This window comes from Haliotis rufescens, unplaced genomic scaffold (assembly GCF_023055435.1).
Source record: "Haliotis rufescens isolate VD_foot unplaced genomic scaffold, xgHalRufe1.0.p SCAF_1, whole genome shotgun sequence".
NCBI classification, from domain to species: domain Eukaryota; kingdom Metazoa; phylum Mollusca; class Gastropoda; order Lepetellida; family Haliotidae; genus Haliotis; species Haliotis rufescens.
The window spans coordinates 64,370,972-64,389,832 of record NW_025963779.1 but is presented as its reverse complement, the minus strand read 5'-3'; the positions used below and the strand labels follow the sequence as shown (position 1 = coordinate 64,389,832).

The window sequence follows — 18,861 nt, the reverse complement described above, 5'->3', positions numbered from 1 at the left end:
TATATATATATATATATATATATATATATATATATATATATATAATAAAATAATAAAGTCCACGTTAGTCCATCATCTTCTTTATATCAGTTTCATACATAGTACTTTCGCTGTCTCATGACAGCTCTTCAGTGTAACTGACATTGTCAGTTACACTGAAGAGCTGTCATGAGACAGCGAAAGTACTATGTATGAAACTGATATAAAGAAGATGATGGACTAACGTGGACTTTATTATTTTATTATATATTACATGTACACCGAGTGAACATTTACCTCATTTTTCTGTATATATATATATATATATATATATATATATATATATATATATATATATAGCTTTCTGTTACTTTAGCGGGATTTGCGTAATATTGGTGGAATTTTGCTAAAAGCGGCGTAAAACCATAACCACTCACTCCACCAATTTAGACGGCTCCTCAATAAACGTCGTGTGCAGTACGTGGCGGACCCCGAGGGATTTTGAGGGTGACCATGCATGCACCCACCCCGTTTTTTCACATCTGGTGACATTTTGTATGCGTATTTCCTACCATGATGAGGGCGGTCGGGTAGCCTAGTGGTTAAAGCATTCGCTCGTCACGCCGAAGACCTGGGTTCGATTCCCGACATGGGTACAATGTGTAAAACCCATTTCAGGTGTTCCCTGCCGTGATATTGCTGGAATCAGAGACCATATATATAATTATATGGTCTCTGCTAGAATATGGTTAAAAGCGGAGTTAAACCATACTCACTCACTCCTACCATGATGACACGTGAATTGGTTGTTAAAGTAAAATTTCTAATAACTGGCCCAAGTGGAACCCTTTCCCTGTCCCTTTCTAAAAACCCGGATCCGCAGTATCCTTATTATCTAACCTACTGAAGAGGGTCCTGATGGGTTGGTCCCATAAGCAGTAAGGAGTAAAACTTAGGGTACTTTTCATTAAGCAGTATTTTTTCTTCTTTTTCAATGAAATCGTCGCGAAAATTTCCTAAATCGGCCATGGTGGGACATGGGACTTTAAATTCTGCTTTCGTTTCATCCTGACAATTCATATTTTTAATACCGGGTAAAATCTCACATCGCTAAACATTCCAGACTGGTCCCCTGCGTCCGTTGCGCAGCCTGCTTTCTGTGGCGAAGCATTTGGGTCTTGAAGACAGACTGCTTTTGACCATTTTATTCATTATACGATTAGCAGTAAATTATTTATTTACGTTTAGCAGTTATTTTTTGGTATTTTACGATAAGCATTTACGATAACAAAAGATGAATTTTACGTTTACGATAGTGTTTGAAGGGTGTTTAACGTTAAGCATTAAAACCCATCAGGACCCTCACTGAAGACATGCAGGATCGAGTCCATTTATATTTATAAATCTAGACTGCTTTGATCATATTTGTTCTGTGTTCCAAACATTTTTTAACATCATATTTATACCGATGTTTAGTTGCATCCAGATTTTGACGTTCTGCATCACTATTGTCTTGTCGTATTGATTGCAACCGCGACTGTAACATTAATCACTGAGATTTTGTATCAACCAAGGGGAAGTCACTCTAGTACACGACCCTCCCTCCTTCAGCTAACAGCTGTCAACATACGAAGGCATTTTATTACCATCCTTCGCAATGTTCATACGAGCTTCTGTGCCAAGTTTTCGGAAAATCAAAGATGAACACGAAAACACATTCACGGTGAGTGCTACCTGAGGTTACGTTACAATGTATACGTCTATTGCTGCAGAAATAATAGCAAGCTTCAAGGACGTAAGGAAATTCAGAAAAATGAAAAGCCAGTCTCTTCATAAACAAACACAACATCTGTTTAAATGTTAGATCCACATGCTCTCAACATTACGTGACATTTTGCTGACACCAGCCAGTAGGTCATAAGAGGTATTCCCTGACCTTACAGTGACCTTTTCAGTTTACAGAGTAGCCTAAATATTTATGAAAATACTTTGAAGGAAGCAGGCAGGTGCTTGCGTTTAGATGTAGGTCCTGTGTTAGCAGTTTAAGCAGTGATTTTCCTTTGTACTTTGAAAACAGTGCTGACAAACTAAAACTAACTGAGAACCATGAGGGGGGTAAACGGGAATGCAGCCTAACCTGAATTTGCAAAACATGTAGGCTTACTGGCCTGTGTAAACTATAGTAATATATATATATATATATGAACACCAATAACAAGTGTACTTGCCCTCAGCATAGCTCCAGCATTAGACAAACACACCAACCAATTGGCATCCCTTGTTAATCTATCTAAGCATACTATGGGGGGGTGGGGGGGTGTTACCTAGTGGTTAAAAAGTCAGCTCGTCACCCTAAACACCCGGGTTCGATTCCCCACATTGGTACATAGTCTGATGCCCATGATAGTGCTGGAATATTGCTAAAAGCTGCGTAAAACCATACTCACTCACTCTAAGGTGTATTGTGGGTGTAATGTGGCCAGATATTAGTTAAGGAATGATCATTCATATGACAATTTAATAAAAGGTCATCTGTTTTTGTAGCCATACATGTTTACTGTTACCATTTGATTTTGATGCCATTGTCTTTCCTCAATGACTGGTAATAACTTAAATATTAGTTCGATTTTATTTTCCTGTAGAACCTTCAATTTCTTAATTGCAGGTATTTTTCTTAGAGGTTTGGGTATCTGGCAGATTACACACAGTGGAGAAGAGATACACAGAGTTCGAAGAACTTCATAAGCAGGTAGAATAATTTGGTTCCAAACATCTGCATTGGTGATGTACACAACCGTGTTTGATTTAGCAATGTGTTATTAATAATTTCAATATTCATTAATCTGATCTTTATGATGTATGCAAAACATTCCTTCAGTAGATTACTGTGAATGTAATCTCTGTGCCTCAGTGAACCCAGGGTGCTCTATGCCATCATCTCTGATCCGTCATGTACGTTCTGTTGATACAAGTGTCAACGCGCATGTTGACGGGAAATAGGCTCTTGGGGGAATCAAGGACAAAATTGACATCACAGTCCCGGAATGTTTTATGCACACCATGTAAACAATAAACAACAATTACACAATGAGCGGAATACCTGCTCTGACAACACAAACACAGCGATGAGCGGATCTTCCAGCTCAGGCATACATGAGGTGTGCGGAGCTCCAGTTCAACCTCAGGACGTCTACTATGAGCGGCACATCCTGCTCGAGGTCGTCTCAATACCAGCACTCGGAATACTAAAGTGACTAACAGTGTAATGATAACACTTATATAGAAACAAACAATGGACAGACAAAGAGACAAAAGAGACGTTGCTCTGGACATTTGACATATGGCCCTGATGAACCGACACAGTTCAGGGGATGATCAATTAAGGCAATAAATGTCATACTATAAATAACAGTAATTAACGGGATGTGATATGGTGGCCCAGGTTGGCTCACAGTCAATATACAATGAAATGTTGGTGAGGATTAACAACGGGGATGAGCGTTATAAATAATGGCAATTAAGTTATGGAGACATATACATGTCATGGCTACAGGGTAATGAGCCTTTGGAATCAAGTGATCTTCAGACAATGGTTGTCCCAAATCAGTCACAATGATACAAGCATGACAGGACATACTGTATTCGACGTAATAAGCGCCCAGCTCTAATAAGCGCCCACGGCGATATTTGCTAATATATTGGCAAGTGAACAATCCCAATTAGCCCCCCTTTCGATTTATCAATGTACACAAGACTTATTTATTCGTGTATAATATGCACTCGTGTGTTATATGCACCTATAATTATGGGCAAATAAATTTTGGAAAAATGCATCTGTCGTAAATAAACAGTTAAGACTGTCAGCATAACTCACGAAATTTATCTTTCAACTCTGTTTTTTCCACCAAAATAATATTCTAATAAGAGCCCCCTATTTCTAATTTTGAGAGTGCCCTTGGCACTTATTACGTCGAATACGGTAGGTGCAGTTTATTCATCATCACTTATCACATATATGCTGCTACACTCACCACAAATAGATGCAAGAATGCTTAGGCGTATCAAAGAAATATGCTTGGTTCTGGTTACCCGACCCTACCTTCATCTTACTCCCTATTATACCTATTCTTGCTCACATTTATTAAATAAGACAATCCCCCGACGCTATCTTGATGTTTTCATTATGTTGTTCAGTGCTGACAATTTGGTTTCAACATGTTCCATTAATTTTTTTTACTCTGTTTAAAGATTGATTGTAAATCTGACATTGGTGAAAAAAGTTTTTGTTGTCATCCATGCAACAAGAGACTTTAGTGATAGATATGCTGTGTAAAATATTTGAATAATAAAGTCATTTTCCTACCTACCTACCCTCTTTTATTTTTCCACGTAAGAGGACCCAAACATATATTTTGATAGGCCTTATGCAGCACTCAGCAATAGTCACACTCTCTTACACTACAAGCAACACATCGAAGATACCGTATTTGACGTAATAAGCGCTAAGGGCGCTCTCAAAATTAGAAATAGGGGGCGCTTACTAGAATGTTATTTTGGTTTGAAAAAACAGAGTTGTTTATGCTGACAGCCTGAAATGTTTATGTACGACAGATATATTTTTCCAGAATTAAATGCCCATAATTAAAGGTTCATAAAACACACGAGTGCATATTATACAAGAATAAATAAGTCTTGTGTACATTGATCACTCGGAAGGGGTGCTGATTGGAATTGTTCACTAGCAAATATCTTAGCAAATGTCGCCGTGGGTGCTTATTAGAGTGGGGCGCTTATTACGTTGAATACGGTATATACATATACTACTTAAAACAAGTTAAAGAACACCCACAATTGGAAGGCAGTGTGTTGCAATACCCACCAGCCGTGACAAAATAACTATAGTCATGATAGTCATATGAAGAAATCAGGTGTTCTTTAATTTCTTTTGAATTCTATACATGTTCTGCTACTATATAGAACAGCTGCAACATTGCTGATGCGGCGTTAAGGAAACATTACTCACTCTGCTACTACAAACAATACCAATGCATTTCATTATCATCACAGATCATGCTTCTTTGTCTTGTCTCATGTAGTCTAGGCTTGAGGCAAGTATCACAGAACATATACACAAGTGTTTAGAGGATGTCATTGTACGTGCTTTCATTGTTAATTGTCGGCACACCGAAGACCCAGGTTCGATTCCTACATGGGTACAATGTGTGATGCCCATTTCTGGTGTCCCCGACGTGATATTGCTGGAATATTGCTAAAAGCGGCGTAAAACAATACTCTCACTCATTGTTGGTTGTCCATCTATGACAAAATTTCCAAGAACTGCATGTGTGATATATTTTTAATGATGTGCTATTGTCGATGGCGTCAGTGAATGCACTAAGACCAGGCACAGTGTACATGGTGAACCCTGGTTTCTGCAGATGGACACTGATGTCTGGGTACTTCATGATGTCTGTGCTGAACTCAAGGGTTGACCTGAAGAAATATGTGATCCGATTTATGGCCACAATAAATGAATTATTACCTTTGCATCCAAATAAAAAAATGTGAGGCAGGAGGTATTTTATTGTTTATGTTTATTTTATAACAAACTGTTTAAGACATCTGTGTACATAAACTGTTGATGGATGTGATTCACATGACGCATGATGTTTGCTAAGACTGTAGATGATGCATTTCTTCAAAGTACAGAATGAAGGCAACACACAGTGATTTCTGTAGGTACTTGAGGACAATAACATGATGTGCGGCATGTTTGGCAGAGAGCCAGGTTGGGATGAAAATGTAATAATTGATTTATTGTTTGTTTGTTGTTTAACACTGCACGCAGCAATATTCCAGCTATATGATGGCGGTCTGCAAATAATTGGGTCTGGATCAGACAATCCAGTGATTGACATCATGAGCATCGATCCACGCAATTGGGACATGATGACATGCATCAACCAAGTCAGCGAGCCTGACCACCCGATCCCGTTAGTCGCCTCTTACGACAAGCATAGTCGCCTTTTACGGCAAGCATGGGTTGCTGAAGACCTATTCTACCCGAATCTTCACGGGTCAATTTATTTATTACGGCATGTCCGAAAATGTTTAGGAGGAAAACAGGACACCGATCAACCACTAGACTTGCACAAGTCTCTAAGGCAATAATTATAAGTTTAAATCATAATTTCTAGATTTTATAAATGATAAGAACATGTCCCCATGTCATTAGACTGTCCGCTTATCTAGACTTGCCTATTATAAGGATAGAATTACTACACATCTATGGACTTATCTTTCAGTAGAGCCATGGAGCAAGGCTAAACAAAAAGTACCTGTTGTGCTTATTTTCTGGAGATATAAGGCTTAAAAAAATAAAAGAAGTTGTTTCCAGGCAATGACTTTTGAATATATAGCGCAGTTTTTTTTTGGCTTGTTCGAAATTAGTATGTAACCAAATAAACAGTTGTGTACCATCAACCTGGGAAAGGGCCTCCCTACCTAAACAAGCATACAAACTCCTGATGCCAACATAACACGAGATGCACAGTAAGGCAGTGAGCATGTAAAGGGAAGTAACTGTGTGCTATATTGGATCACATTGTTTTAAGTATTAGGAATTTTTATTTTTTTTAAAATGGAAATAAAAACGAAACACGTGGCAGACTTTCTGATGATGCGGGCGGTACCTGAGAACCAAGACTGTTATTTGTTTCTGCCTAATGAGTATCTACATGAGTACTTTGGACTTCACAACTCTATTTTAATCAAATATGGAGAGAAAAAATAATCAAAATTTACGATGTTTCTGCCAACATGTCACACATATAGAAATATAATGTGTTTTTATATGTATTATTAACACAAATATGATGCTCAATTTGACATTCATATTTTCACCAAATTGATCAGTTTAATATATCAGGAGTTCTGTCCCTTGTCTTTGATACACAGACCTTGTTGAAATAAAATCCCTTAGCCGTCCAAGAAATGCCACAAAAAATCAATCATTTGTTTTCGATATTGCCTCATTGTTTTTATTCCTGTCATCATGATCACATACAAATATTGTTCAAATGTCTTTGACATACTATGCTACATAAACATGACTTCAGCATCACATTGCTTTTCAGCTCAAGAAAGTTATGAGAACACCTGAGTTTCCTCCTAAAAAGGTTCTCAAGTGGAATTCCAAAGTATTAGAGCAAAGACGAAGTGGTTTACAAAGCTATTTACAGGTAGGTACATAGGAATGTCTTTCAAACTGTATCTTGTGCAAGGGAGCGCTGGGGTGGCCTCATGCTCTCAGGGTTGGCTTGCTACATCAATGACCCATTAGCTCTATCTTGATTTTGTTGTAGCTTCCATTATTTACTTATTAACAGGCAGATATGTAGGCATTTTTAGAGAAAATAGAATTTGTAAAAGTGGTTGTATTAAAGTTGAATTTCACTTTTTATGTGTATGTACAGAGGGTAATGATTTAAGAACAAAATATTTAAATAACTACTTCTACCACAATCCACATGTTAACAAATTTTGTAAATTAATGACATGTGATTGTACAAAAACTATCGGAAATCTGACTGTGTTTATTTATCATGCTATGAAATTAAGAAAGTGTAATAGTTTGTAACACGCCCCAGACAATGTACTGTAGGCATTTGGCCTCATCAGTATCATGAATAGAGATTGTTTGGTTGGTCGGTCGTTGGTTGGTGGTTGGTTGGATGGTTGCTTGCTCCTCATTGTGATATTCATTCATAAAACTCTATTCACTCACCCATCTTGTGCACATGGAAGTTGAAGACAACACTTATCATCTGTGCTATCCATACATCATCTACCCGAGGCAAGGAAGTTGACTAACTATAGAAGTCCATTTTACACCCTTGCCGAACAAGGAGTTATTTTGTGGCAGGACTGACGAGTTTATGCATAATCCAATCAAAATTGTGTAACGACATTGCCATTTTGTTCGTAAACATGGAGAGCATGTGTACCGTCAACTGGGCATTGATCAAGGTGCTCAAGTGATTTCAATAAAGGTCTTGATAATCAATCAGATCATCTTGACTGGGTGCCGCCTGTTTGAAGGAAATGCAAGTAATATGAGATGTGAGATCTGATTGGTCAAAAGGAGGGATGTAGAAGGGACATAACTCATATTAGTCACTGGTGGCGCGACAGACGAACCATGAAATTCCAGCTTAGTTCGGCAAAGGTGGAAACTGGAATTTTACAGTCAGTTAACTTCCTTGCCTCAGGAAGATGGCCATATATTATAGGGTTGGGAATTCACAGGTGTTGTTCCACATTCCTGGTTGTGTGTTTTTTTTGGTATTTGACAATTTTCCTCAAGCAGTGTCACTGGTGTAAGTTCATGCATTCCATCACAAATCCAACGTTTGAAGAAATACAAAAACAGATGGCTCATGTGTTTGGTATTTAGAGAGCAAATTATCCAACAGCTGTAAAACTAGGCCATGTAACGAGTGCACAACCCAGCTGTCTTATACGGGAGGGGCTGCTTGGTAGCCTCGTGGGTAAAGAGTTCACTCTTGTCAACAACTGATGTGTTGCAGTTGGTCATGGTCTGATGGCAAGGTATTGATCAGTGTTGGTACCAACTCCAAATGTCAATATAGTATCAATAGTTTTCATCAGTGGAATACAGTGTAAAATACAGACAGTTTGACCTGCATGTCTATATTTGCCAAACCCTGTAATCAAGTTTTCTCGCACTAACTGACATGATAAACGACTGTGTACAATGACAACAATGTGCCAGGACAACACACACACACACACACCACTGAGAGAGGATTTTGTTATTGGACACCTGCCTTTATAAAACTCCTGGATCCGCCCTTGTGGCTGACAATAAAGGTACAAGATAATGCAACTACAGAATAATAAAGCAAGCTCTTACAGAGATTAGCATCTGGCTGCATAATTAATGGCCATTAGGTGATTGCATGGTAGAGAATATAACATAGCTACATGATAAATCGCAAAAAGCAATAAAGAACGTAGTGTGTTTTTTTTCACAATAATACATTGTTCTATCATGACATCATTTCTGGAGATTCTAATATGCGCTCACAACTTGATGTCGCATATCGGACGATGTTATTTTTGAGACGGACGTGTCTAGTGAGTTGTTTCCCATTTCCAGCTGGGGTACTTAGATAAATGCAGTGGCCGAACGATCACATTGCATCAAAAAGTGGGAGAGATGTGACAATTGGTATTAGGAGAAAATCCGTATTAGGTTCAGATAATCGATGTGAGAATTGTGAGAATATGCAGGAAATACCAAACTTAACCCCCCTGTTAATAAAATGGACCTGAAATGGACTTCTCCGACATTGCCGAGGTCGGATTCCATTCAGGGATCATTAGGTCATTATTAGTTTCAGGTTAGTTAATTATGGTTTACTGCCGCTATGCCCGCAGGTAGCGGTAGCGGTAGCGTAACCATGGTAACCATGCCACTGTTGTCACAAGCATGGGGTTGCTGTCAAGGATACATAAATGATGGTCCGAACCGATATTTCAAATAAGAATTTCAAAAGGACAGACATTTCTTTTTAATTTATAATTTACAGTTTCATACGATCAAAATTTACCAATTTTCACCAGATGCACAATTTACATAATGGCACTCACAGAAAAAAAAATTATTTGTGAAATAGTATATAGAATATGACACTATAATTGCCCATTTATGTTTTTATATTAGCACATTTACGTTTACAAGCCATCATAATGTGACACAGTGTCATGATATTGCTGGATGGTTGTGTGGCCTCCCCAACGCCTTACATCTTTTTCCTAGGTAGCAGGCAACCTCCGCCGTTCATCTGCGTGCCCAAGATTTCTGTAGCAGTTTGTTCTTTCTATAACTTTGAAAATATTTGGATGGCTTCGACCTCGATCATTAAAACTAGAATGACACACTTCAATGTGGGTGGTAGTTTGGGTTATGTTGAAACTCGTGTGACCTTAGTTCCCCATTGTTAATCTAGCTCACTTGCTGGTGGGATGGCCCTATCATCCTAAACCTTCATTGGTTTGCCAATGACATGCATCACCAACATCTGGTGTGTAAACTGTCGTGCAGATTTCGGTTGATTACAGGATTTGCAACGCATGTGTACCATCAACTTCGCGTCAACAGATATTTTTCAAATCTTTTCATGTTTTTAATCAAGGTGCTCACATGATTTGATGCTCTTTGCGTGAAGTAAGACCGGTTTTATTACAATATTGATCTTGATTATTGATCAGATCATCTTCACAGGGCGCCACCGTATTGTTTGAAGCAAATGCAAGTGATATGAGAGAAGGAATCTGATTGGTCTATAGGAGGGACATAGAAGGAACATGCCATAATAGCCACTGGTGGCGCTATGCTCGTACCTAGAAATTCGCAGCCTAGTTCGGCAAGGGTGGAAACTGGGCTTTTTCAGACAGTTAAATCCCTTGCGTCAGGAAAATGTCCTTCGTCATTACGAATTATGTAACAGTATTACAAAACACTGAAAGGTTACCTGACCTTTCATTTTTGCATATTTATCCATATATGACCCCAACAGATACTGTTTTATATCTGTTATCTTTATCTTGCCAAGAAACATACTTTTTTTTTGCAAAATAAAGGTATTCCGTTATTCATTTTTTTTAGTATTTATCAGGATGGGATGGATATCTAATACACTGGATAATGGAGGATGTGTTCAAAGCAGGGTTCAACACAATTCACCAATTGATTTCAGAAAATATGATCATACAGGTGCGCTGTCTATATTCAGTTTGAGGCTTCTTGTTTCTGTTGCGGGGGCGGTCGGGTAGCCTAGTGGTTAAAGCATTCGCTCGTCACGCCGAAGACCCGGGTTCGATTCCCGACATGGGTACAATGTGTGAAGCCCATTTCTGGTGTCCCCCGCCGTGATATTGCCGGAATATTGCTAAAAGCGGCGTAAAACCATACTCACTCACTGTTTCTGTTGCAGTGTCGGTTTCAGTGTTCTCCTGTACATCAGTTGGTTGACACTTACTTTGTTCTGGTTTCTTGTTATGTCCTTGTTGTTCATCATACCTTCTGTTTCAGGGAACACTAGACGGGGATATTCTCCCGAAATCCCTCCTGAAGTTTCTGGGCATTAGCAACCTCTCTGACAGTATTGAGTGAGTAAATTAACACCGTGAGGATACAAGTTACAAACAGTTTGACAGGGTTTGTCGTACAAGGCCACTTAATGTTTGTTTGTTTGTTGTTTAACGCCACACTCAGCAATATCCCAGCTATATGATGGCAGTGTGTAAATAATCAAATCTGGACCGGATCATGGGCATCGAGCCACGCAATTGGGATACGATGACATGCATCAACCAAGTCAGCGAGCCTGACCACCCGATCCCGTTAGTCGCCTCTTACGACAAGCATGAGTTGCTGAAGACCTATTCTACCCCGAATCTTCACGGGTAAGGCCACTTACTGGATCAAGTGGTTAGACTAGGTGACTTGGTTGATTATGTTTCATCATACCCCGATGACCTGGGACGTTGCTCATAATGTCGGTCACTGGTTTGTCTGGTCCAGATTCAAATATGTACTGACTGCCAACATATTTCTGGAATGGACAATAAACAAACAAAAAAAGGATACATATTGATGATGTTTATAGCATGAATTGTTCATAATCACTGTGAGCTATGTACACAGCACCTGGGTACCTTTCCATAAAGTAATCTTAGCGCTACAACACTCATAAATATGTTCACAATATGCGTAGTGCTAAGATTGTTTTGTAGAAATATGACACTCGTAACTCTATGTTAATATTTGGGAGTTATGATATGTGTAGTGAAGGGCTAGGACAGGTAACTCGGGAACTCGGGTCGGGTGGGTCCTGAGTAGGACTCGGCTACCCACAGGACTACCAGGACCCGTGGTTAGTCACGTGATATATTGTTTATTTTCTAAAACTCTGTGGTTATACTACAAGTCACTAATGTTCCCATTTCTTTCTGACAATGCACCCATTCCTTCTGACTTTTATATGTTTGAATAAAGATAAAACTCCATGCAGTAAACTACAGTGTATGCATGACCAGATCGTTTTACACATGTATCTTAATACATTTTGCCAGGGCTACGGTCAAACTTTTGCAAATCTCTGAATATCTACAACGGGTACCCGGGAGGGGTCGGGTAATATGATGGAGGGTACCCAGGTCGGGTCGGGTAACAGGGTGGAGGGTAGCTTCGGGTAACAGGGTGGAAGGTGGAGGGTACCCGGGTAGGGTCGGGTAATAGGGTGGAGCGTACCCGGGTAGGGTCGGGTAACAGGGTGGAGGGTACCCAGTTAGGGTCGGGTAATAGGGTGGAGGGTACCCGGGTAGCGTCGGGTAACAGAGTGGAGGTCGAGGGTACCCGGTTAGGGTCGGGTAATAGGTTGGAGCGTACCCGGGTAGGGTCGGGTAACAGGGTGGATGGTGGAGGGTACCCGGTTAGGGTCGGGTAATAGGGTGATGGGTACCCGGGTAGGGTCGGGTAACAGGGTGGAGGGTGGAGGGTACCCGGTTAGGGTCGGGTAATAGGGTGATGGGTACCCGGGTAGGGTCGGGTAACAGGGTGGAGGGTACCCGGTTAGGGTCAGGTAATAGGGTGGAGGGTACCCGGGTAGACTCGTCCCAGCCCTTGTGTAGTGATAAGACTGTTTTATGGAAAATGTGACACTTGTAAATCAATGTTAATGCATGGGAGTTGTGATAAGCGTAGTGCTAAGATTGTTTTATGGAAAATGTGGTAAACATAAATCTGTGTTAACGTGTGAGATTTACATTTGACCTTGTAACTCAACAGTGCTTGGAACATCAAGGTCAGCTTTGTTACTAATACTTTGAATTACTGCAGCATAGCCCTACAAAACAAACAAATAATAATAACATGGACACTCAGGCAGAAGTGACTTTGTTCTATATTTCAATCTTGAGACATGAATTTCTGTTGTATATTTCAGCCGTCAGATGTGTTACCATAGTTACGTTGTTGTATATTTCAGCCGTCAGATATGTTACTATAGTTACGTTGTTGTATATTTCAGCTATCAGATATGTTACTATAGTTATGTTATTGTATATTTCAGCCCTCAGATATGTTACTATAGTTACGTTGTTATATATTTCAGCCCTCAGATATGTTACTATAATTATGTTATTGTATATTTCAGCCCTCAGATATGTTACTATAGTTACATTGTTGTATATTTCAGCCCTCAGATATGTTACTATAGTTGCGTTGTTGTATATTTCAGCTCCCTAGACAAGTTGAGCCAGGACATTCGGGTCAGCCATCAGCCGGTCATCTCATTCCCCGCCGACTCCTTCCTCCAGGAGAATACTACCAGTGAGAACACATTCATACTCCCCTTCCATACCCTTCTACCCTACCCTACCCTACTGTGCTTGCACCCTACCCTACTGTTATTGTGCCATTCTGTTCTCATACCATACTGGACCCATGAAGATTCCGGCGTAGAATAGGTCTACAGCAACCCATGCTTGCCATAAAAGGTGACTATGCTTGTCGTAAAAGGCGACTAACGGGATCGGGTGGTCAGGCTCGCTGACTTGGTTGATGCATGTCATCGATTGCGTGGATCGATGCTCATGATATTAATCACTGGACTGTCTGGTCCAGACTCAATTATTTCTACAGACCGCCGTCATATAGCTGGAATATTGCTGAGTGCGGCGTTAAACAACAAACCAACCAACCAACCAATCATACCATACTGATCTGGGTCCACTTGCACATAACATTCTTAGCTCTACAATTATTGTAAATTCTTAAGATCACAATCTTAGGCTTTGCCATCCACTTGCACAAAGCAATTGTAGGCTAAGATCATTGTAAGCTACAAGCTAAACTTAAAATTGGTCCGGACCAATCTTAAGTAGCTAAGATTGTTGTAGTCCTTGGATAAACTTGTCAAGATGGTGTGCAAGACAGGGTCTGTTTCACATAAATTATCTCCATTTCATTCAAACATTGCCTCTTTATTTTTTTAATTTTGTGATTCGAATCAACACTTCAACAACACGAAGAACCCACCACAGATTTAACGTCAGCAATATTGTTAATTGCGATATAGAACCACATAAATATCGAGTCGATAGCTAAAAGTACCATTCCCACCTGACACAATGCTGAAAGAAAATTTAAAAACATACCTTTTTGCTAAACAAGGGAAGGATAAGAACCTAAGTTGTCTGCAAGCGATTAGTAACGTCTGTGACCTTTTGGATAACTCAAGGGCAGATAATCTTAGTTCATATACTAGATGGGAGTCGTTTCCCTTTGTATAAGCATATAGCGTAGAATCTACCTTGACCAGTGTATTAATATTATAGAATCGCTGAGCTCCCCCTGTATTTCTTTTGTGTCACGGGGCGGTCGGGTAGCCTAGTGGTTAAAGCATTCGCTCGTCACGCCAAAGACCCGAGTTCGATTCCCGAAGTGGGTACAATGTGTGAAGCCAATTTCTGGTGTGCCCCGCCGTGATATTGCTGGAATATTGCTAAAAGCGGCATAAAACCATCCTCACTCACTCACTCTTCTGGGTCACATTCATGGCAGTTCTTTTGTCTTTAGTTTATCATTAAATTAATCTACTATAAATACAAGTCGGACTGCAAAATCATACATGTTGAATTCTAAAATCGAGTGGGGAGGGGACAAGGGTTTTTATAAATGAATTTAAAAGAAAAATATACTACTATTCATCAAACAAACAAATACGCATGTTGAGACATTTGAAATGTGTGTAAAATATCCCATGAATAGCAAAAGTAAAATTCACTCCTTTTAAAAATAATTATCAATATAATTAATACCCAGTGAATATATATTAAACAACTGTTTTCTCGAAACATTATTCATTATTATTATTTCCTGTCCATGCATTCTTGAAATCCTTTGTCTTTCTGTGTTTTTAAAGGTAGTCATAACATCCTTTGTTATAGCAGCGAAGCAAAAACAGGAGGGATATATTTAGTATTTTACGGAAAGCTCCCCCTAATTGATGACGATCATACATTTACTTGTTATGTTAATAGGACATATTATTATTATTCATATAAATTTTCATAAAGAATGTATGTATTCGTATTTCAATTCTTCAAAACATGAGTAGGTATTTCTCTAATTGCGATATCAAACAATTCCTAAATCACGACAGTATTAATGCCAACAAAAATATATACCATCATTCTAGTAATCATTTCAATCAAATAATTGGGGCCTTAATCTGTGCAAGGTGCGATGGAGGCAGGTACTGTTGTGTGTCGTTATCGGTTCCATTACTGTGTGCACAACAAACTATGCGCCTTTGCAGAAAACTAAAGACAGGAGTTGAGTTTTAGATAATTGTACTGCCACCGTTGAAGGATTCGATTTTAGCTAAAAGCGCAATCTTAAATCCAAGCCGTCTTACAATTGCGCTAAGATCGGTTTGTGCAAGTGGAATAGGACAATTGTATGGTGGTTGTAAAGTTGATTGTAGGCGCCAATGATCAGTTGTAACTAAGAGTGTTCTGTGCAAGTGGGCCCAGGACTGTTCTTATACTTTGCCTTTCTTCAAGACTGTTCTGGAAAATAACAAATTTTGTTGAATCATTAAAATCATTTGTATTATTACCAAAACATGGTTGTCATAATCACAGCCCATTACCATTTTATTACACATTCTACCATGACTTTGAAACACGCGATTCTCATCGGTCAGTCATTAGTTTCAAATCACAGTATCATACCTCTGATATCCTCAAACAGATAATTTGATCTTGCCTCACTGTGGAAGCAAATGTTAACATGATTAAGGAGGGCACGGGTGGCCTAGTCGTCTTGGGTGCCACGATTCACTGTGCAGAGTTGCGTCCCTCAGGCACGCCAGAAACCTATGATTGTGGAAACCTATGAATCCCGGTTTCGCCCCGATTATGTTTCTAGGTTTATCAGCACCAAACCCGTGCTCATGGCTTTCACCGAAGTGGTAAACGTCTGAGACCTGCATCACTCCCGGCTTTCCTCCCACATTAAGCTGGCACGCCGTGATATAACTTGAAAAATGTTAAAAGTGGCGTTTAACCCAACTTACTCACTAAGTTGATTAATGATTAATGAATGATTAATGTGAAATACTATCTCAATCATGGCCAGTAGTCACTATAATGACATACTCAAATATAGGTGCCAAATATATCTCTCTCTCTCTCTCTCTCTTTCTCTCTCTCTTTCTCTCTCTCTCTCTCTCTCTCTCTCTCTCTCTCTCTCTCTCTCTCTCTCTCTCTCTCTCTCTCTCTGTGTCAGATAAAATGTGTATGTCATGGAGTATAACGTTGTTTCCGTACCGCAGGTACCCTACCCGACATAGTTGCTGAGGGGGTGACAAGGGGGCTGTACTCCCCAGGAGATGCTGGCTGCCCAAGATGACACAGACTCGCCATCATATTGAATCATACATTGTGTTGGTCACCAAATTCCTTGTGAAAAGTGGAAGAATTTTTTATTTCTAAGTTTTACCGATATTGGAGGAAGTTTTGTGTTATGTGACATGACTCTTTGTACATGTGTTTGTCTTTGTACTTTGCTTTCCACACATTTAGTCTCTTCAAAGATCAAAAATGAACTCTAGCGGGATTATTTTGCTAGCCCTGCAAAAGGTTACTAGTCCTTGTCAATGAAAAAACTTTCAAATCTTTAAGAACTCGAAAGGTTATGCCAAATGTCTTGCAGAGCGATTTGGGCAATCAAGAGAATGATAGGTAATTCACAGCATGTGCCAAAAAGCTAGGAAACCCTATGTGCAAGTAGAATTATAATTTTATTAGTCTGAGGTAGTTTCTACTAGCCTCTTTATAAGAATGATTTGTTTGAAATATGGTCACAACCAGGTCAGCCAAACGGGTATTTTACCTCGATTTGATTACTGGAGGAGTTGATGCATACCGTAATCGTTGCAATAAGCACCCTGTTCCAATGAGCTCCCCTGATCCTCTTCTAGACCAGTCTGTGAGAAATGTTTGTATGTGGACCCTACTAAAACTAACCCTTTACATGACAGTCCATATTTGTTGGCATAAAGAAAAATGTTTTTACAGAAAACAGTAGTACCAGCAGGGGTATATATAAATGTCCACCGGGTAGTAACGTTTATGGAAAAGCTTCACCTCTGAAAACAATTTAAATTGTTATGTATAGTTTAAATAAAGCTCCCACCTTTGTCAGTTTTATTAGTGCCAGGGCACTTATTATGAAGGATACACTATCAACAAATTCTTGTTATGAGGATTAACATGTGTAGAACAAATGAATATTTTATTTAACTTAACTTGTTGATTAAGTGTTCTAGTTCTGTACCGCCCATAGGACTGACCATCTAATACTCCCATTATTTTAATTCAGCACTTTAAGACATTTCATTCTTTGAAAGGGGGCACGGTTGCCCGAGTCGTCTTTGGCGCGGCGATTCACTGTGCAGAGTTGCTTCCCCCCGATTATGTTTCTAGGTTTGTCAGCACAATACCCGTGCTCGTGGGTTTCACCGAAGTGCTAAACGTCTGAGACCTGCATCACTTCTGGCTTTCAACCCACGTTTAGCTGACACATCACGATGTAACTGGAATACTGTTAAAAGCGGTGTTAAACCCAACTCACACACTCATTCTTTGAAACGTGGAGCCAGACATTTTTGTTTTGCCCCACAACACATTATTTTATTTTCAGAACGTGTCCAGTGAACAATTATGTGTGTTGTGTAAACTGGAGGATAATTGTTGCTGGTTGCCCACTCCCCATTTAGTCATGTCAATCACTGGATTGTCTGTCCAGACTCGATTATTTAGAGACTGCCGTCCTGTAGCTTTGATTTTGAGGAGTGGGACGTTAAATAACAAACAAACAAAATAATGTCATTCATAACATATACAAAAGTCCAACAAAATTCCATTTCACGATTTTTAGCGTCTTCTCTAGTTTGCTGCCTGAACGTTTGTTTTAAGATACTGCTCTGACATGCCGCACTACTTCTGTGTTTGCTGGCCGGCCCAAAGTCTCCCGAGGTGCTTTTGTCAATCAATGTTGAATCAGTCTGCTGTGCTGCTATTGATGCAATCGTGACATGTTGTCTACCCATACTAATACTGGCAATTACTGGGGCGGTCGAGTTGCCTAGTGGTTAAAGCATTGGATCGTCACGCCGAAGACCCAGGTTCGATTCCCGACGTGGTACAATGTGTGAAGCCCATTTCTGGTGTCCCCTGCCGTGATATTGCTGGAATATTGCTAAAAGCGGCGTAAAACCATACTCACTCACTCACTGGCAATTACTCTTTGTCACTTGAAATATGACCGTCATTTGCCAATCTGCATCTATGCCTTACTGACAGATCTATTCTTATGTTTATTGAGCAATGGTTTCCACCAGAGTGGTAACTGACTACAAATGTCTCCACTTCCCTCCACAGTAAGCAGACATGTTACTGGAATACTGTTCAAAGTGGCATTAAAATCAACTCACTCACTCACTCATGAGGCAGTCAGGTAGCCTGGTGATTGCGTTTGTTTCATTGTTTTTGTCAATAAATTGTTACTTGAATCATGCACTGATAAAATACAGCGATGTAATTTGACTTGTTTTGTTTACTTTGGTTATTTTTCTTGACTTACTTCCAATGTTGTCTGACTGCCACTGTAGTCCAGTGGATAGAGCATCTGCTCCAGCAATGGAAGGTCGGTGGTTCGCTCCTTCAGCTGCATCATACCAAAAGACGGTAAATGATGGTACTTGTGTCCCTGCCTGGTGCGAC

General features: G+C 39.7%; 1 protein-coding gene across 1 annotated transcript; it reads left to right on the top strand.

Moving 5' to 3' along the window:
• The first annotated feature begins 1,100 nt into the window (after positions 1-1,100).
• On the top strand, positions 1,101-17,541 carry LOC124142402 (sorting nexin-24-like). Its single transcript, XM_046510856.2, has 6 exons — positions 1,101-1,702; positions 2,645-2,728; positions 7,116-7,220; positions 11,099-11,175; positions 13,308-13,399; positions 16,410-17,541. Exons 1-6 carry the CDS (start codon positions 1,637-1,639, stop codon positions 16,484-16,486), a joined length of 501 nt encoding a protein of 166 aa, XP_046366812.1. The 5' UTR covers positions 1,101-1,636; the 3' UTR covers positions 16,487-17,541.
• Positions 17,542-18,861: the final 1,320 nt, after the last annotated feature.

Bases quoted from the DNA above. Each gene is read 5' to 3' on its own strand.
- LOC124142402 (XM_046510856.2), top strand. From the start codon at position 1,637: ATGTTCATACGAGCTTCTGTGCCAAGTTTTCGGAAAATCAAAGATGAA. The intron at 1,703-2,644 runs GTGAGTGCTACC...TCTTAATTGCAG, and splicing joins AACACGAAAACACATTCACG to GTATTTTTCTTAGAGGTTTG. The intron at 2,729-7,115 runs GTAGAATAATTT...ATTGCTTTTCAG, and splicing joins TCGAAGAACTTCATAAGCAG to CTCAAGAAAGTTATGAGAAC.